General features: G+C 36.2%; 1 protein-coding gene across 1 annotated transcript; it reads right to left on the bottom strand.

Annotated features, from left to right (window-relative positions):
* Window positions 1-4,936: 4,936 nt before the first annotated feature.
* On the bottom strand, window positions 4,937-21,366 carry LOC126314468 (ribonuclease kappa-B-like). The gene is made up of 3 exons (XM_049992438.1): window positions 21,162-21,366; window positions 20,957-21,079; window positions 4,937-6,053 (listed from the first exon to the last, which is right to left on the bottom strand). Exons 1-3 carry the CDS (start codon window positions 21,228-21,230, stop codon window positions 5,952-5,954), a joined length of 294 nt encoding a protein of 97 aa, XP_049848395.1. The 5' UTR covers window positions 21,231-21,366; the 3' UTR covers window positions 4,937-5,951.

The following is a 21,366-nucleotide window of genomic DNA, read 5'->3' as shown; positions in this document are numbered from 1 at the left end:
TCCAATAATCTATTGTTGGATAAGTAATGAGTACCTTGTTCACAATAATGCCATGGAATTTTAAAATTTCTTCACAATTCACTTCTTTCCAACATTTCATCAACACACTTACCTATATAGTTGCTCTCTGAAACCTGTTCAGCATATCTGCTGGTCTTAGTTACAATCAAACACTTTCTCATCACTGAACTACATTCAGACTTAATGTGGCATCAAAGCATTCCTATTTGCAGGATAAGAGGAATTACAATTTTTTTCTCGACATGTAAATAAAATGTTGACATGTTGAATACTACTGACTTCATACCATTCCATGGTGATTACATACTGTAATGTCTGCAACGTGACTGATGCTGTATTAATGACATCAAAATCTGATTCCTTCAATATTCTTCACTGATAAAACCAATCATTTTTTTATGTTTACAATGTCATGACATCCCATTGGTTGTCCAGAGGACTCATTTGAGCTAAACCATTTATGCTCGATTTGTATTCAGTATAACAAAATAAAATAAAAATTACCAGCCAACTTTATAATTGATGTTGAGCAACATTGACATTTCCTAATTAGTAACTAAACCAAATATTTTATTCAGTAACCTGTACACTGCCTTCAAGTTGAGGAATACAAATAAACACACAGGTCTGCAAAGAAGTACCATATTTACTCGAATCTAAGCCGCACCTGAAATTTGAGACTCGAAAATTCAGAGGGAGAGAAAAGTTTTAGGCTGCACCTCCAAATTGAAAAAAAAAAATTGGTCCACTGTAATATGAGAGACAATTTAGGTCGAATGAATGACGATACAGCTACAGTTATTTGGTTCGAGTCGTAAGTTTAGCAGTTAAGCTTTACCAGGTAGCCACTGCTACGCGTCTGGCGCTCCGTCCGTATTTATATGGGTACCCTTCCTTTTTCACATGCTTCGTCTGGTTTGAATTGATTGCTTATTTTTCTTTGATATGATAAGTGCTGTTCTCTTTGTTATATGTGTTTACGACACTCTAAGCTGAAAATTTATTAATATACTGAGTCATGCTTGTGTACGCTACTGTGCTTACAATTAATAAAAAAAGAGAGGAATAGTCTCATTAGCAAAACAATGGCAAGAGACTGCTATTTGTTGTTACTTACACTGCTGCTTTCTTTGATAATGATCAACAAGAACCAAATAATAAACTGCGTATGATAGATGTTCTGAACGAGAGTTTGGCGAAAATTTTTCTCCATTTGAAAATATTTGCAGAGGCCTCTTTAGTACATTACATTCTGCACAGAAATTAGAGTAATCTTAGATTTAAAACTCTAGTCAATTGCCATGCTTCATTTCTGACTGTATCACTATTAACCATAAGAATAATACGAATATAAACATGACACGATACGTATATTCTTCCGCATTTGCTGTTGTCTCAACTAGTTTCGTAGTTTATTAGGCAGACAGGATTTAAATAAGATAGCAGCAAGCACAAAACAATACATGGCAAAATGTTTATATTCATATTATTCTTTTGGTGAAGAGTATACTGCACGTAATTCACAATTCATAAAAGTTCCTATTAACAACCGCGTCTTCTCACAGGTAGGAAAAAATTCAGAATGTAGAGTTGGCCATATTGACAAACATCCCAAACAGTCTTGCCAGTCTGATTTTCATAGTACATTGAAATGCTGCTACACTCGAAGATGAACAATACGGAATTCGTATTTACTCCGTTGTATAATGTATGAAAAAAGCTCGTCTGCCATCTTTTTTTAAAATTTATTTACTGACTCAGAGGTTTTGGTGCCAGTATTTATCTTTGTGGCTGCAAAGCATGCCTGTGTAGGGCTACATATATTTGACGGCAGAAGTTAGTTGTGGCGCCACCTACCAACATTTTTCAGAACTTCCGCTTACTTTCCACTCGATTCTAAGCCGCAGGCAGTTTTTTGGATTACAAAAACCGGAAAAAAAGTGCGACTTAGGTTCAAGTAAATACGGTAGACTCTAAGAAGCCACACCTGGAACCATGGCTAAAACGGAAATACCTTGCCAGCCCCAAACAGTATCTACAGGCCACATTCGTCCACAGTACAGGTTTCATCTACAAAAGACATGTAACTGTGATTGTATTACAAACACACCATCCAAAGATATGCTGTACTACACAGAGTGGAGTTCGTTGCCTTGTGGTAGTCTATATGAAAATTTGTAATTATTTTCTGTTTCCTATATAAAATATACTACATCTACAATTTCCTAGCACAAGAATGCCTCAAATTCCAAACCATATACATCTAGGTGTTCCAGACCATTTCACACTTAGTGGCTGTGCAGATAGAGCTGAGGTAGGTTAGGAAGTAATTACATGAAGCTACTAGAAAGAAATCAATCAATGCACATCATACTTATGAGACAGTAATTTGAGTCTTTAAATAATAATGTGGTTCTTCAAATTGCAAATCAAGCCAGTGGTATTTCAGCTTTTGAAACTTGTACTGGGAACAAACACAATATTGCACATTATTTTGAAGGTCATTCCTGAAATAGCCTCAGGCCAATGATTTCCTCTTTGTTGCCTGCAAATATACCATCGAGTACAGCTCATTCCATACAAACGATTTAACTTTCTTCACATGCCTAACACAATACACGTATACTATTTGCTGTGAATAGAATGCCACATCTCTGTCTATTGGACCAATATGCAAGAGTCCATCCTCAGACTCTACTCTGCAGTATCAAATCATCAGAAGTGTACTTACTTTCCTGAGAATCTCAAGAAGCATACTCTATATGAAATGTAGCGAGAAGTTCTCAAGACATGCACTCCCATTTCCCAACCCTAAGGCAGCTATGTGCATTTCATGCTATCATAGAATATTGCATAAAATATCTCTACAAGCTTCATGGAGTTGGTTTACTTTGGAATTCATTGTCTTGTGTAAGGTAATTTACTCCAAATTCTTGATTCCTGTATTAAATATAATACCCAAGTTTTCCATTTCACCATCACCTAACACTTACTGGACATGCTGTTCTTGGTACGCAAGACAATATTAAGTACTCTCAATGATCTTCTGTGGTATTCAAATGACCAACATCACCGATTTCATTCACTGTCCTTATTAGTACTAGTTTCCTTACCAGCATAGTAAGACACTGATCTGCAACTCCTGTGTTTTAGGACTTTAAGTGTACTATCTACAACACCATACAAGTAGCTCTTCTCTGTAGTCGAGAAGATTGTCTTGAATTTGTGTCAGTAATCACTAATGAATGCATTCTTATTGCCAGTCTATTGCATTTGCAATTTTCCAGCCTTAGTGGCTGGCACCTGAGCTACATCTGACTATTCCAACAAAATCTGTACACTCTTAATTGTGCAAGCTACAGATATTAGGCACTCGAGCACTCTTTCTGTGATGGTAACTGATTTCGACCTTTGGTATCCCCTATAAAATGTGCGCAACTTTCAAGGTAATATAGAAGAGCTATAATTTGCTCATGTAAGTTCAAAGGTTCAAAATTAAATTCTGGCTTCAATACTACATGTATTGAGAGCAATATCTTGTGTACGTAATGAAGTAACATAATCAAAAGTTGCGTAGTATAATCTCCATTAATAAAGTCATATGACACTTGTTCACAACTCTGTTCAGAACTCAATTAGGCAATGATCTCTCGTTTAGAACTATTGGGACCTGCTACAACATGTTTAATTTTTAACATGATTAAAAGGAATACTCTTAATTCCTTAATGTAAGGGCAGGGTTGATTACACAGCTAGTGCGCTAAAGAACTGATTAGTTATAAATGTAATTGTTGCAGTATAAATGAGATAATGGGAAACTAAGTCCATATCATAAATGGTTTACAAGCTTAACAATTTTATAATAAGTTATATGGCACTTCGAACAATTCTGCTTTCTGTGATGGTAACTGATTTCGACCTTTGGTATCCCCTATAAAATGTGCGCAACTTTCAAGGTAATATAGAAGAGCTATAATTTGCTCATGTAAGTTCAAAGGTTCAAAATTAAATTCTGGCTTCAATACTACATGTATTGAGAGCAATATCTTGTGTACGTAATGAAGTAACATAATCAAAAGTTGCGTAGTATAATCTCCATTAATAAAGTCATATGACACTTGTTCACAACTCTGTTCAGAACTCAATTAGGCAATGATCTCTCGTTTAGAACTATTGGGACCTGCTACAACATGTTTAATTTTTAACATGATTAAAAGGAATACTCTTAATTCCTTAATGTAAGGGCAGGGTTGATTACACAGCTAGTGCGCTAAAGAACTGATTAGTTATAAATGTAATTGTTGCAGTATAAATGAGATAATGGGAAACTAAGTCCATATCATAAATGGTTTACAAGCTTAACAATTTTATAATAAGTTATATGGCACTTCGAACAATTCTGCTTTCTGTGATGGTAACTGATTTCGACCTTTGGTATCCCCTATAAAATGTGCGCAACTTTCAAGGTAATATAGAAGAGCTATAATTTGCTCATGTAAGTTCAAAGGTTCAAAATTAAATTCTGGCTTCAATACTACATGTATTGAGAGCAATATCTTGTGTACGTAATGAAGTAACATAATCAAAAGTTGCGTAGTATAATCTCCATTAATAAAGTCATATGACACTTGTTCACAACTCTGTTCAGAACTCAATTAGGCAATGATCTCTCGTTTAGAACTATTGGGACCTGCTACAACATGTTTAATTTTTAACATGATTAAAAGGAATACTCTTAATTCCTTAATGTAAGGGCAGGGTTGATTACACAGCTAGTGCGCTAAAGAACTGATTAGTTATAAATGTAATTGTTGCAGTATAAATGAGATAATGGGAAACTAAGTCCATATCATAAATGGTTTACAAGCTTAACAATTTTATAATAAGTTATATGGCACTTCGAACAATTCTGGAGTGACTGTTTCACAAACAAAGCTTTATTTACACAAGGAAGTATTTACATCATAGTTGTGAGAAAAATGACAATTTCCTGTTGTCTGGTTGTAAAAAGTTACCAGCATCCTTAAGATAAAGTTCTCTCATCTTTCAAATACAGGAATGTAATTATTCAGCAGCAAATCTTATAAATACACAGAGTAGAGTGTTCTAGTTATAAAATTAAACTATCACACAGAACTAAAACAGTATTTCTATCTGCATAAAAATGCAACAGTGGAAATAATTAATTCTGCACATTTTCAATACTGAAATACTAATAATCATAAAATGCCCTATATCCACTGAATTGTGCATTTTGTTTTCAACTGCAAAATTATCAACAGTTTGTAGTGAAAACTCTTTGTAAAAAAAAATAAAGAGGGAGAGAGATTGGGGGGGGGGGGGGGGGGAGGGAGAGAGAGAGAGAGAGAGAGAGAGAGAGAGAGAGAGAGAGAGAGAGAGAGAGAGAGAGAGAGAGAGAGAGAGAGAAAATAGTGAAATATATACTTTTACAGCAAATGCAACTGTCCTATTACGTACAGTATCAACACACAATTTTCATATAAACTTAGATTATTTTACCGCTATAATAATTATCTATAATACACATTTACAATGAAATCTTTGAAACTGTCAACCTTTGAAAAACAAAACCTCACTAGCATCATTAACCTAGTTAGATATGACATCTTGTAAGCATTTGGGAAACAATTACACCATGGCTAATACTGATATATTCAAAATGAAAAAAAACTGTAATGCCTGTTACCACCTTAGTTTTAAAAGATAATTGAGCATTGTTACTCAAAATGAATAAATTATGAAACTTCACTAAGTATGCATTACTTATACCAAACTTACTTTTATAGAAATACTTGTGTGGTTCACCTGGATTTCAAAATTTAAAATGTGAGGCTACATATTTCTTTCAGGTGATTGGACCAAGAAAATGGAAGAAATTTGATAATTTTTTCATTTACTTGTTCAATGTCTCACATACTTAAAGATGAGCGACTATTAACATAAAACTGATGTCCTGATATTAGAAGTGTGAAAATGTAGAGGCATGCTGCAATCCAACAGTTGTAGGCATTCTGTAAGGAAAAGAAATAAGTTAAAGTCAATATTTTAAAACTTAAAAATTCATATGGAAAAATAGTAAACACCCTTGATAAAAACAGATAAAAACAGTCGATGACACCATTTGGCAACTTAAGAAAAAGACTGATTGACATTTAAATTTACAGGAGCTGTACTGTGCTGTAAGAGAAAGGGCTAGGGAGGTAAAATGTGTCATGCTAAAAATCACAAAGATTACTGGATCCTCTTACTACCTGATGTCTGGAATAGCAATTTGTAGGTCACTCCTCATGATCTCTTCAATATATTAATCTTTGGTTATGGAAAGTCTGATCTTCCCTTATTTTCTTGTACAATATGCTTGTAAATATATGGTTGTTACGTGTAACATATATTGTGCTCTTTATTTTTATTTATTTTTTACACTGAACAAATCAGTTAAACTCAAGTGTTCTTGCAATCACACACTCCAAACTGTTTCTCAACAGGTTTGGCTGAGCGAGGTGGTGCAGTGGTTAGCACACTGGAGTCTCATTCGTTTTCCGTGCTTCCTAAATTGCTTCAGGCAAATGCTGGGGTGGTTCCTTTGAAAGGGCATGGCCAACTTACCTCCCCATTCTTCCCTATTCCGATGGAACCAATGACCCCGCTGTTTGGTCAAATCAACCGCTAAACCATCAATAGGTTATGAGCCCAGAGATGGAATGGAAATAGTTGGTAGTTTAGTTTCAACTGTAACTATTGTGCAAGCAGTTTTGTATTTCTGGTTCACAAGTTTGAAATGACTAAATGTTGGAAGAGCATGAAAGCAAGTATCATGTTCCATTTTTTCATGGAAACAATTTTGGAATCTGGAAATTTCGAATGTAAGATATGTTAGACAAATTATACTTGTTGGTCCTCACTGTAGAAGAATACACAGTAAAAGCGAAGTTCACTTACTATAAGTGAAGATGAAGAGGAATAAACTGAGAAAGACAACAACTGAAAAATCTCACAAAGCATGATAAAAAGTATCATTCAAGAGTTATAGAAAATAAAATGGGTATAGTCATTTAGAATGTGGAATAACTTGTGTGATGCATCTAAAGAAAAAGCTTTGTTAGCCAGTTACTTCTACATAAACCAACAAAAGAGCATACTTATTGAGCATTTCTTAAAATTTGACACGGTGAGACATGATCTTTGGTCAACTAGTGTGACAACTGAAGAACTTTATGCCATTTGTCATATTTTGTTGACAATGTCACAAGAATATAACTTAACTGAAATTGAGACATTATACACAGAAAATCTGGCATTAAGCTTAGGTAACGATAGATTCATAGATCATGAAAATAAATGTGCAAACAATAAGAAGAATCCTACAGTAGACTCAGGACAGAATACAATGTTTAATATGAACAGAAATGAATGGTTTCAGTCGTGGGAAGACTTAATGGAAAAACAAATTCACGAATATTTGTGAATGTGACAAGCACAATTCCGGCTGAGAAAAACAGTTTCGTTTTAAATGTCATAGTATGGTAAATTTAAACACACAAGAACCGACTGTAATAAGAGAAATAAAAACAACAAAGGTTCTGCAAACTCAGTAAATTGTAACTCTCAAGGAGTTTCTGAGAGTTTGAATGGATATTATTTCTGCAGCAGTGTTTTAATTAATTATTTCATAGTATTTGGGTGCTGGTGTGAGTGAACACTTTGTGAATGACATAAGATGTTGTAATGTGGAAATGCTTGAAAGACCAACAGTGGTAAACAACGCAAAATTTGGATCTGTTTTGAAGGCAATGCAGTTTGTGAAATTTATCAGACAGACAGGCAGTTTCCAATTTCAATTAAAAATATTTTGTGTGTTTCTAGACTGGCTCTCATATCGCTGTCAGTGCACAGACTGGAGAAAAATGGTTTCAAAGCCATGTTTGAGAGGCAAAAGAGTAACTATTCATGAAAGAAAGGATTTTGTTGCCATGGCATTGGAAAATTAGGTGAAAATGTATGGTGTGAAATTTGCCAGAAACCCCTGACACGACGTTTCTTCTCGAAATGCTGCAAACTGGCATCAAAGGTTATGACACCTGAATTGAACCAATTTAAAGGTGCTTTCAAAACCTGTGGAAGGAATGAACATCGAAGATCTGAACGTACCAGAGTCATACACCACCTACACGGGAGGCATGCAAACAAGACTTCCACAGTCAGAAGATGACAAGAGAAAACACTGGAATGACTCCCATGTCTTATAGAGGAAGAATGTACATTGTTACATTTAAAGATTACTACTTACAGCTGTAAAAGTGATGCAAAATAAATCTGAAGTACTGGAATATGTTGAACAGAATGAAGCAATGACATTCTGCTGTGATAATGGAAGTGAATATCTGTCAAACGAGATGAGAAACTTCTTTAAGGAGATGGGAATATAATACGAGTTGATAATGAGAAACACCACAACAAAATGGAGATTGTAAATGTATGAATAGGAATATTATAAACAAGGCTCACATCATGTTGTTGAACAACTTTAAAAACTGTTTTGGTCAGAAGCAGTAAGACTACTGTTTACTTGATAAATAGAACACCCACATGTGCATTAAAAAAGACAGTACCTGCTATTTTGTGATATCGTGAAATGCCGAAGTTGCAAAAACAGTGTTTAGTTAAGCAGTATATTTATGACTTTCTGCAGAAGTGATGGCTGGAAAGTTCGACTCCACAATAAAAAAGTGCTTCATTCATTGTTGGACACTGTGTTAATAGATATCAGATATGGTGTCCAAAGAGATAATTAATTCTTCAAAGAGACAAAGTTTGATGAAAACTTGTTATAGGGTCATTCCATGTTAAGTCACCCAGGCCTAGACACCAACCATGTCAGATTTTGATGGAACTTGGTACAATTACTTCTTTTATCATCCTGAAAGCACTTGTTAAATATTTTTCTCTGTCTCTCTCTAGTTTTTTCATTTTTAAATAAATTTGTAAAGTTTTTAGACTTGGCGTTGTTTCAGCAGTCTGAAATCTTAAATGTATCCTCACAACTAAAAAAATTTGTATATTAAAGAATACCCATGATATCAGTATGAAATTTTGGAATAAGTTTGTGTATTATATCTAAGGCGAAATACCCTCAGACTTCAAGAAGAATATAATAATTCCAATCCCAAAGAAAGCAGGTGTTGACAGATATGAAAATTACCGAACTATCAGTTTCATAAGTCACAGCTGCAAAATACTAACGCGAATTCTTTACAGACGAATGGAAAAACTAGTAGAAGCCGATCTCGGGGAAGGTCAGTTTGGATTCCATAGAAATGTTGGAACACGTGAGGCAATACTGACCCTACAAGTTATCTTAGAAGCTAGATTAAGGAAGGGCGAACCTACATTTCTAGCATTTGTAGACTTAGAGAAAGCTTTTGACAATGTTGACTGGAATATTCTCTTTCAAATTCCGAAGGTGGCAGGAGTAAAATACAGGGAGCGAAAGGCTATTTACAATTTGTACAGAAACCAGATGGCAGTTATCAGAGTCGAGGGGGCATGAAAGGGAAGCAGTGGTTGGGAAAGGAGTGAGACAGGGTTGTAGTCTCTCCCCGATGTTGTTCAATCTGTATATTGAGCAAGCAGTGAAGGAAACAAAAGAAAAATTCGGAGTAGGTATTAAAATCCATGGAGAAGAAATAAAAACTTTGAGGTTCGCCGATGACATTGTAATTCTGTCAGAGACGGCAAAGGACTTGGAAGAGCAGTACAACGGAATGGACAGTGTCTTAAAAGGAGGATATAAGATGGACATCAACAAAAGCAAAACGAGTATAATGGAATGTAGTCAAATTAAATCGGGTGATGCTGAGGGAATTAGATTAGGAAATGAGACACTTAAAGTAGTAACAGAGTTTTGCTAATTGGGGAGCAAAATAACTGATGATGGTCGAAGTAGAAGAGTATATAAAATGTAGACAGGCAATGGCAAAGAAAGAGTTTCTGAAGAAGAGAAATTTGTTAACATTGAGTATAGATTTAAGTGTAAGGATTGTATTTCTGAAAGTATTTGTATGGAGTGTAGCCATGTATGGAAGTGAAACATGGACGATAAATAGTTTGGACAAGAAGAGAATAGAAGCTTTCGAAATGTGGTGCTACAGAAGAATGCTGAAGATTAGATGGGTAGATCACATAACTAATGGGGAAGTATTGAATAGGATTGGGGAGAAGAGAAGTTTGTGGCACAGCTTGGCCAGAAGAAGGGATCGGTTGGTAGGACATGTTCTGAGGCATCAAGGGATCACTAATTTAGTATTGGAGGGCAGTGTGGAGGGTAAAAATAGTAGAGGGAGACCAAGATATGACTACACTAAGCAGATTCAGAAGGATGTAGTTTGCAGCAGGTACTGGGAGATGATGAAGCTTGCACAGGATAGAGTAGCATGGAGAGCTGCATCAAACCAGTCTCTAGACTGAAGACCACCACCACCACCACCACCACCACCACCACCACCACCACCACCACAACTACAACTAAATGTTAAAAAAATACCATAAATATATATTAAAATCTTCCAAATGAAAAAAGAAATTCCATTTTTTTTCTGACGGATGTTTAGTTTTACAAAAACTGCAATATCTAGAGTCTCAGACTGGATAGAAAGCTCAAATTTGTTTTAAAACACTTAATTGTACAGGCTATTAGATAAAAGAAAAATTATGTTGGCTTTTTATTCTGTTTAATAGTTATCTAATTTTTAAAATTATATTAATTATATTTTAAAAATAAGAAGTACCAAGTGACAGACATGAAAATAAGTTTTTGTCTTCTTGGAGTAACAATGTATGCTTGGATTTTGTTTTGGTACTCCTGTGTTTTGAAGTAAAAAATTATTACAGTGTTAAATAGTGCTTGGATAGTATTTTATTAAGTTTATTCGAACTTTCAGTAAGTACTGTTACTTAGTTTACAGAGATTCTTTTCCAATATCCTATAAAAGTAACCAGAACAGTAATCAGACCAAAAGTGAAATCAGTATGTCAGATATTCAAACCTGTAGCGTAGAGTTATTTAAAAAATGTGACTCTTTCCAAACAACCTACACATCTTCAAAAAAGTTACAACTGGTATCTGAATTTAGTGAGGAAGAAAAAGATTTGATCCACTTATGATCTGGAATTAATCTGTGTGAATTTAAGAATATATGTTCACACCACAGCTACTACTTTTTAAATGTTTTTGGAAAGTATCAAACAACATGTGTAGACCCACTAAAAAAACAAAACAGAAAAAGCCCATCAAAAAATCGTTGAGAAGTGTAGGCTTGGATCTTTCTAAACAATCACTGTCAAAAAATTTAGCATAAAACCTGGACAAAAGCTTTGCTCAACATGCCGTAACCTATGTGAGGAAAAATTAAGAGTTGAAGTCAATGAAAGTGAAACAGATGATGAAGTCATGTTTGAATTAGAATCATTGGAATCCAGAAATGAATCCCTCGTACAAACAAACATTGCTCTTGACAATTTAGGTTTAACACCGATAAAGCTTCATGACTTGTCAGAACAAAGTAAAGGGTCTTATTTTAAAAGGAAGGTTAACAGTATTGAAAAGACTGCAAAAAAGGCGGTTTCAAAAGCATTAAAATATGATGCATCAAGTTCTGATGATGAAGAGACAAGTATGGTTGAGAAAGCAAAGGATTTTGATGTAATGATTTCTCTTCATAAGAGAAGATTTCATCTGTTGGGAGGTCTAGAAAAATCCAGATTCTGACCTTGGCTCCAGATTCTACGAGTTGAAATAAAGTGATGAAAGGAGTACATGGTGCGACAAGTTGGAAAGCTAAAACCTGAAAAGGGTATTTTCGAAACGCCTGGTCCAAAAAAAGGTAAAACTCTTTCTGAAAATACTTTCAACAGATTTTTATGAAAATGATGAAAGTTCCAGAGTGCTACCTGCAACGAAAGACAAAGTAAATGTTCAAAAAAATGTGTACGTGAAAAACTCATTTTGTGTAACTTGAGAAAACTCTCTTATTCTTTCAAATGGGAGAATCCCAAGGTAGAAGTAGGATTTTCAAAATTTTGTTTTTTGAGACCTAAATGGTGTATCCTTGCTGGTGCTCCAGGCGCACACACTGTATGTGTATGCAGTATCCACCAGAATGTTAAACTATTACTGGATGCTGTGAAAATTGAAGAATCTTATAAAGACCTAATTAAGATGCTTGTGTGGAACACGGAAAACCAAAACTGCATGCTACATCATTGCGACAGCTGTCCTGCAAATACTGCACTAACTGAGTACTTAACTGAAAAACTAAGTGAAGATTATGATTTAGAAGAAGAAATCATAATCAGTCAATGGGTTAACACAGACAGGGCAGAAATGATCAGTCTATCAGTGTTGAAGACCACATTTCTTTATTGGCTAGGTCATTGGAAAAGCTCAACCCGCACTCGTTTATAGAAAAATTCCAATCAACAGCCTTTGAAAAATTGAAAGGAGACCCACCACCCAAAACAGCAATTATTGTGATGGATTTCTATTTTATTTACATCATCAAAATTATTCCTTTGTTATACAAAAGGAGATCCAAAGTTACCACTGGAATAGAGGTGGTTGTACTCTACACCCAGTTGGAGTTTTTCTGAAAAATGAGGAAAACAATGTGTTTGTTTCCAACCAATGTTTTATTAGTGATGACCAAGAACATGACACTGGTTTCATTAACTTTGTACAAAAAGAAATAACAAAGTGGCTGTCATTACATCATACTTACATTAACTCAGTTCACTACTTTACACATGGTTGTGCTGGGCAGTACAAAATTAGAAACAGTTTTAAAAATTTGACTGAACACTTGAGAGACTTTAATTTGGCAGCCCAACACACTTTTTTTGGACCAAGTCATGGGAAGTCAATTTGTGATGGCCTAGGAGGAACCATTAAAAGAATTTTAAGGAAGGCCAGTCTGCAATTTTCAGATGAAGAACAGATAATGACAGCAATCACTGTGTACAAGTTTTGCGAAAAAAAATATTGAAAACATTCATTTTCATTTTATTGACAAAAAAGAAGCTAATTTGCTACGGTTAAAACTAGAAAAACGCTTTTCAGCAACCTGAACCATTCCCGGAACAAGAAGTTTTCATAACTTCAAACCACTTCCAAGAAACAACCTTGAAATTAGAAGGACTACAGATAGTGTAAAACCCTCCTTAGTCTTTTCTTTCCATTCCTCTTCTGATTGGCTGCAAATTATGATGGTAACTGGTACTTTGGACTGGTAAAAACAATATTCAATGATGAAGAAGATGCAGAAATTCTATTTCTACATCCTTCAGGACCAGCTGCATCATTTTATTGGACTGAAAGAGAAGATTATTGCATAGTGCCTTTGGAGCACATAGTCTGTGTAGTAGAAGCACCTCAATCAAGTGGCACTGGAAGAATGTATTACTTCAAAAAAGACTGTATCAAAAGAACTGAAAGCTCTTGGATGAAGTGGAAAAACAGTTTGAATCAGCATTAACATTTATTAAAAAGACAAAATTACTCAAAAAATTCAATGTTTCAAGCAATCACTTGGGTTATACATAAATGTCTTAAGTACACTATCTTTGTACGTAATTCTAATGTAATATACTATAATTAATAAACATGTTAAAAAGCCATCGTTACTTTTGTTTTATCAAGTAGTTTATATGTTTAAGAGTAAATTAAAACAAATTTGAGACTATCAGGTCTGAGACTCTAGATATTGCAATTCTTATAAAACAAAACATACGTGTATAAAAAAAAGACACACACACACACACACACACACACACACACACACACACACACACACACACACACACACACACACACACATATATATAAACAAAGATTCCCAGACTTACCAAGCGGGAAAGCGCCGGTAGATAGGCACAATGAATAAAACACACACAGAATTTGAGCTTTTGCAACTGGCGGCTGCTTCGTCAGGAAAGAGGGAAGGAAAAGGAAAGATGAAAGGATGTGGGTTTTAAGGAAGAGGGTAAGGAGTCATTCCAATCCCGGGAGTGGAAAGACTTCCCTTAGGGGGAAAAAGGACAGGTGTACACTCGCACACACATATCCATCCGCACATACACAGACACAAGCAGACATATTTAAAGGCAAAGAGTAAGGGCAGAGATGTCAGTCGAGGCGGAAGTACAGAGGCAAAGAAGATGTTGAAAGACAGGTGAGGTATGAGCGACGGCAACTTGAAATTAGCGGAGGTTGAGGCCTGGCGGATATCGAGAAGAGAGGATGTACTGAAGGGCGAGTTCCCATCCCCAGAGTTTGGATAGGTTGGTGTTGGTGGGAAGTATCCAGATAACTGACGGTGTAACACTGTGCCAAGATGTGCTGGCTGTGCACTAAGGCATGTTTAGCCACAGGGTGATTCTCATTACCAACAAACACTGTCTGCCTGTGTCCATTCATGCGAATGGACAGTTTGTTGCTGGTCATTCCCACATAGAAAGCATCACATTGTAGGCAGGTCAGTTGGTAAATCACGTGGGTGCTTTCACATGTGGCTCTCCCTTTGATCGGGTGCACCTTCCGGGTTACAGGAAGAAAAGTATTAATATATTTTAATAGTATCATTTTATCTTCAAATATGTGTAATTAATAAACTTGCTGCAAAAATTCATGATGTTATCTAAAAAAGTTTTTAAGATAAGCAATTTTAAAGTTTTGAATACAAATTAAATTTACCATTTCCGAAGGTTTGGAAAATGCAAAACACAAACACTTTAAAAATTTATAAAAAACTATAAGGGAAAAAAAAAAAAAAAAAAATTGCAGGTGTTGTCAGGATGGTATTAGAACCATTTGAGCCAAATTTCATGAAAATCTAAGGACGAGGGTGTAAAATTTATTTTTTATTGGGTGATTTGATATGGAATGACCCTATAATGAAGATTGGTTTTCTTGCAAAGAAGAGACAAACTATGAAATTATCATCAATGAAGAAAAAGTCAATGACTGCAGAAATGACATCATGTCAAGTAAAAACAAAGCTGAACATGGTAAACATCCTGAAACATGCAGAAGTGCCAGAGAAAGGAAGCGCCCACCTTGGGTGGAAGACTATGCTGTATTATAGTTGGAGTCACGAAATGTGGCAGTCAAGTTTAGGCTTGTTCTGCACATCTACGTCACGTATTCTCCGACAGCCAATGAGGATTTAGAAATGTTCTGAACACTCTGCTGTGAATGCTGTAGTAGTTTAGTGAATTCCTATTCCATTTGGTCTGAGCTGTTATCGCTGATGGTGGTCTTGATAAATTCTGCATAAGCAAGCAAGAGACAATTTGTAGGATACATGCTTTCTGCCTACCACAACTATTGCTTGGGATTGCCAACAATGCAATCCCCGTCCATACCTCGTGTGAATTGCCATCATTCATCAATCTTACTATAAAATTAAATGCAGAATTGTATGTTTGTGTTCCTGAGACTTTCAGTGCTATTTACAGAAGATCTGAAAGAAAACTGGCTTCATGCTGTAGCATAATACATGCAAGCAATCAACAAAAACAAAAATGGACTGTATGTCAATTACCTGAAAACCAGAAGGCTATATGAGGATATTCTCACTGAAAAGGGTTTGGCTCTAATGAAATGTAGCCAGGTTGACAACTTTGAAAACATCACCTACTATTATGAATTATGAAAAAGTGACTGCACATCAGACGGATATAGTGCCTTATTTCATGGAAATTTAGATGAAGAAATTTATGTAAAGATACCAGCAGAATTTAATGTAGAATCAGGTACCACAGGTAAGCTAAACAAAGTAATCTATAGTTTAAAGATGACTTCAAGATCTTTGATTTAATGTTTGGTAAGTTTGTTAAAGATTCAAGCTTTGTTCCAAGCAATGCTAATGGGTATGTGTACTTAAACCCTAAGGTTTACGTTTCGTTATATTTAGGTGACATAACATTTAAAATAATAAGATGAAAACTGAAGAATTCAAATTAGCTTCAAGAACTAAATTATAATTAAAGTTTTGGTCATTTTAAACTGTTCTTGAAAATTTAGACAGATAAGGGGCTGAATAGAATAATTTAGAGCCAGAAAACATATTTGGTAAATCTGTTGAAGTTTGGCATGACTGAATGCAAGCCAATCAAAGCACCTATGAAATTAAATTAAAGAAAAGTAAAAGGTGACAGAGATTGCATGAAAAAGTGTCACACAGAAAATTAATAGTATGTAACTCAACCAACCAACCTGATTTAAGTTATGCTGTGAATTATTTCAGTAGTTGTTATAGTGATCCAAAGGAGTTACACTGGAGGCGTTTGAAAAGAATACTGAGTTACGAGGGCGAGTCAATGAAAACCTTAAATCTGTAATAAATCGAAATTTTGTGCCGATATCCTGTAAGTTGGTAAGCATGTTACAAAGAGCATGCAGAATGATCTGTAGGTAGCACCATGGTGCAGATGCACACATAACTTCGCATTATCAGTATAAAGATGGCCGCCCCACTTGCGACTTGTACCAGGGAAGAACAGCGTTCTGTTCTTCGGTTTTTGCGAAGTGAAGGAGTGAAATATATTGAAGTTCATTGACAAATGAAGGTGCAGTACGGTGATGCATGTTTGTCACAGCAGCAAGTCTACGAATGGAGTAGGAAGCTCACAAAGGGTGTGCCTTTAGTGGAAGATGCTCCTTGTCCAGGTCAGGATTGAGTAGCGACTCCACAGAACATTGCAGCAGTTGAAGCCATAGTGAAGGAAAACCGCCAAGTGACACTGAATGACATTTCAGCATATTTACAGATTAGTCATGGGTCAGCACACCACATTGTGCACGATGTGCTCCAGTTGTGAAAGTGTCTAAAAAATAGGTGCCAAGGCAGCTGACTCCTGAAACGAGAGAATGACGTGTTGATGCCTGTATATAACTTCTTCAGAGCTTTCAACGAGAAGGTGATAGCTTCCTTGGAAGAATCATTACTGGGGATGAAATCTTGGTTCACTTCCTCCAACCGGAAACGAAGAGAGCGAGCAAGGAACGGTGCCATTCCTCATCACCAAAACCAAAGAAGTTTCGAACAGAACCATCAGCAGAAAAGGTTATGCCGACACTCTTTTGGGACGAAAAAAGCGTCATTTTGGAGCATTACATGCCTAGAGGGACCACTGTCAGCAGTACATCATATACAGATCTTCTAAAAAATCATCTGCGGCCTGCAATCAAATCAAAGAGACGTGGATTGCTGTCAGCATGTGTCCTTTTGCAACGTGACAATGCAAGGCCCCACACTGCCCATACAACAGTTGCAACAATCACAGACCTGAATTTTGAGTGTCTTCCTCATCCACCATACTCACCAGACCTTGCCCCCAAGTGATTTTCATATGTTTGGACTGCTCAAAGACGTAATGGGAGGAAAGAAGTTCCGTTCTGATGAAGAGGTATGCCACATGCTGCACGAGTGGTTGCGCAGACTACCAAAAGAATTCTTTTTTTCTAAAGGAATTTATACACTTTTTAAGTGCTGGAGGACTTGCATTGAGCATGGGAGAGATTACGTTGAAAAGTGATACAGCTTTGTACCACTTCTGCACAATAAATAATATTTAAAGATACATTTAAGGTTTTCATTTGACTCACCCTCATACATACAAGATAGAGTGGGTTATAGGATGAATTACAAAACTGAAGAGAACAATGAAACTGTAGTAGTTTATGTTGATGCCGGGGGCCAACAGTGCAGACACAAAACTCATCAGGCTACGCTATGAAGCTCTTCGGTAACACTAAATTGGGGAACTAAGAAAACAGTACTGTAGCTTTTTCTTCTACAGGAGCAGAATTTGCATCACTTGGCAGTTGTGCTGGAGAATATCTGTGGTTTGAGATGCTATTCCAAGACCTAAAAATTTTGAAAAATGAAAAACTTGACTTATGAAGACAATCAGTCTTGTATTGCATCTCCCTGTAAACAGGGACATAAGAGGCTAAAATACATAGATGTTAAGTATGAGTTTGTTACAAACATACACTTGACAAGTAAAATAGATGCCATTTCAGAAAATCAGTTAACTGATATTTTTACAAAATCCTTATGAAAACAAAAAAATTGAAAACATGTTACAAGGATTAGGAATATGTAAAGTTGTACATAAAAATTACGTAGTGTTGAGGCAGAGTGAAGGAATAGCAATTTATGTCACGCTCCTCATGAGCTCCTTGATATATTAATCTTTGGTTATCAAATGTCTTGGATTTTCCCTTTTTTCCTTGTTGTTATGCATGTTCGCTATTGTGTTCTTTATTTTTCTATGATGACTAAATCAGTTTGGCTTAAATGTTTCTTGTTTGCAATAAAGCTCTGCAAACTGTTTTTTCCAACACAGATTTTTTACTGGTTAATCATTTGATAGATTTGGACGACTGCTATCTCAACACTACTTTTAATTTAACAAAATCTTTTCGATTGTGATTTTTTTTTCATGACATGTGAAAACATTGTGTAGTTAAGTCCATCAACCTATTTTTTTCATTTTTGGAATAAAAGTACAATAACAGGAAGAAATAGGTTATAACTGTGTTAACTAGCATTTGTTTCTCTTTTATACGTTCTGTTAAATACAGACAATTCGAAATAACTGCTTCAAAATTTCAACTTTCCACTGGCTTCTCTTTATGCCTTTTAACCTCCACTGGAGCTTTCCTGTTATGCTTTTGGACCAGCATTTCAGGAGAAACAAGAGAGTTGAGAGTCCAACTTAAGCTTTAGACCATATGCTGAGAAAGAAATACAGAACCTACAAATCCATTCATTTGCTATGATACACAACATTCTCAGACTGGAAGTTATAAACAGCTCAGTATGTCCAATACTTGTAAAATATTGTTCCATAACAAGATTTGTAAATATTTTAATACCCCAATTTGTTGGCAAAACTGTCACCTTTTAATCTCTTAGAGGTTGTGCCACACTACAGATCAGTCTGAGGTAAAAATTTATGAGAGGCTGAACACACACTAGTCTTTAAGGATGTGTAAGTAATGCCTGTCACAGTATTATGGGAAGTTGTAGGGGCAAAAATAGCTTACATCTATAGCCAAATGCGTAATGACATTTTTATTCTGATGGTGTTTGAAATAATAACGTAACAACAACATTAACCAAATGCTAGTGTGAATTTTTTGTGTGGAAAACACTTCATTTGCAGGGTAAAAAACAGCAGAAGCAACGAGCCATCGAGAAACAGACAAGAATAAAATGAAAACTAGCAAGCTTCCAGAAACTAAGGAAGTGTACGCATGCAAACAGTGCCACCTGAGCATGCAATTCCAAGGTTGTAGTATGGTCAGTGGACCCTAGTAAGGGGTTGTTTTGTAAAGGGTGGGTGAAGGAAGACAAAGGCAGGAAATGGGAGGACAGGATGGGGGTGGGGGGGGGGGGGTAGCCAGTGGCCCTGAGCTTGGCAGCTTTTGGGCAGGATGGGCAGGTGAGAGGTGGGGGGGGCAGCAGGTATATGGGATGTAATGTAGCACTTTGGCACCTGAGCCAGTGAGTTTGCGTGGGGCACAATGATGATGACATGAAGGCATGGAATGGGAGGGGCTGACAGGATAGCGAAGGGGAGACTGACTGGTAGAGGGTGTGGGCACAGTGAATTAGTGGAGATTATTTTATACCAATAACAGAAATGACAATATGCACGATGACATATCTGATTAACATTTGGTCAATGGTTACCACATGCTATCTTCCATTGACTATTTCCAACTTGACATAGATACACATTGCTAAGACTGATAATCTACTATTGTAAAGCAACTGATATCACTTCTACTACACATTTATTATACGCAAAATCTACTGCACACAAATTTTGCCATGTCCACTTGCTCCAACACATCTTTGTGGTAACAGATTGACCTACAGCATAGCCTGAGATTTGGTTGAAAGGTGATAATTTGGTTGAGAGTTTATGTAAGTACGTTCTTGGAATGTGGTATTATATGATACCCCAATCATGTTTATTTTTTGTGTTAGGAGACGAGATAGCGAGGTCATCGGTCTCATCGGATTAGGGAAGGAAGTCTGCCATGCCCTTTCAACGGAACCATCCCAGCATTTGCCTGGTGTGATTTAGGGAAATCACGGAAAACCTAAATCAGGATGGCTGGACACGGGATTGAACCGTCATCCTCCTCAACGCGAGTCAAGTATGCTAACCACTGCGCCACCTCGCTCGGTACCCCAATCTGCGATGAATATTTTACAAATTATATAACAAATATAAAAAAGGGGGGGGGGTTGGAGCTATGCAACTCTTACCCAAATTTTCTTTCACGGTGATGCAAATTTTTGTGGGTACCAGATGATAATATTCAATGCAAAGTTTTAAGTCATGTGACCTACATTCCGACTTTGGACAGAAACTGATTACTTACATTGACATTTTATCGTTTATACCTTAATACAAGAGTGCTGTTTTACTGTGCTGCTTATACAATAATATGCTTTATACGTGACTACATGTGAAATATATTTATCCACTGTGTAGCACAATTAAATCTCTTGCAAAATATGTGCTGCAATTTTCAGAATTCATTTGAGCTACTATTTTCTTTTACAGGATTGCGTTGCAATCACGATACATCAACGACAGCTCAGAATCCATCAACAACAGCTCAGAATCCACAAGTCAGAACACTTTTTCAAAGTGAGAATGTTATCTTGACTTTCGGTACTGTCACAAGTTTCCCATGAATGAAACTATTCTAGAAGAGATTTTAACTAGTCTCTCGTGCTGTATACATCAAATGAAAGGTTGCACAGTGTCGAAAGTAAACAATATTCTAAGCAAAACTGAAGTTAGAAATAATGTAACAAACGGCCATTTGTACCTGCAAGTACCCTGCATCAGCAGCAGCATAGAACTCGCTAAGATTCTCAAATTCCTTTTCCACACCAGGAAGATCATCTGCCAATGCCACACTCCGTACATAATAAAATATACCCATAAGTACCTGCAAAAATTTAACGCACAAGTTTTTACGTAGAGAACAGCTGATCGCCTTCATTGAAAAAATGAGCAGTAATGAAACTTACAAGTTGTATGATACCCCACACGCTTATAATAAGTCCGCAGAGTGACAGCTTTGGTCCACAGAACTTCATTATTAACACTATACTTCCCCGTCGTTCAAAGTTTAATAAAAAAAACTTCTTCCTCAACTCCCGGCTATGCCCATGAAATGTATCTGGGTTGGTTACGCCTTCACTTGTTACTCATGTGATCTATAGTCTCGAACCC

This window comes from Schistocerca gregaria, unplaced genomic scaffold, assembly GCF_023897955.1.
Source record: "Schistocerca gregaria isolate iqSchGreg1 unplaced genomic scaffold, iqSchGreg1.2 ptg000561l, whole genome shotgun sequence".
Classification (NCBI taxonomy): Eukaryota; Metazoa; Arthropoda; class Insecta; order Orthoptera; family Acrididae; genus Schistocerca; species Schistocerca gregaria.
Note: the sequence above shows the minus strand (reverse complement) of the source record. Positions and strands in the feature narration are given on the sequence as shown.

Bases quoted from the DNA above. Each gene is read 5' to 3' on its own strand.
- LOC126314468 (XM_049992438.1), bottom strand. From the start codon at position 21,230: ATGAAGTTCTGTGGACCAAAGCTGTCACTCTGCGGACTTATTATAAGC. The intron at 21,080-21,161 runs GTAAGTTTCATT...AAATTTTTGCAG, and splicing joins TGTGGGGTATCATACAACTT to GTACTTATGGGTATATTTTA. The intron at 6,054-20,956 runs GTACAAATGGCC...TTTTCCTTACAG, and splicing joins CTGATGCAGGGTACTTGCAG to AATGCCTACAACTGTTGGAT.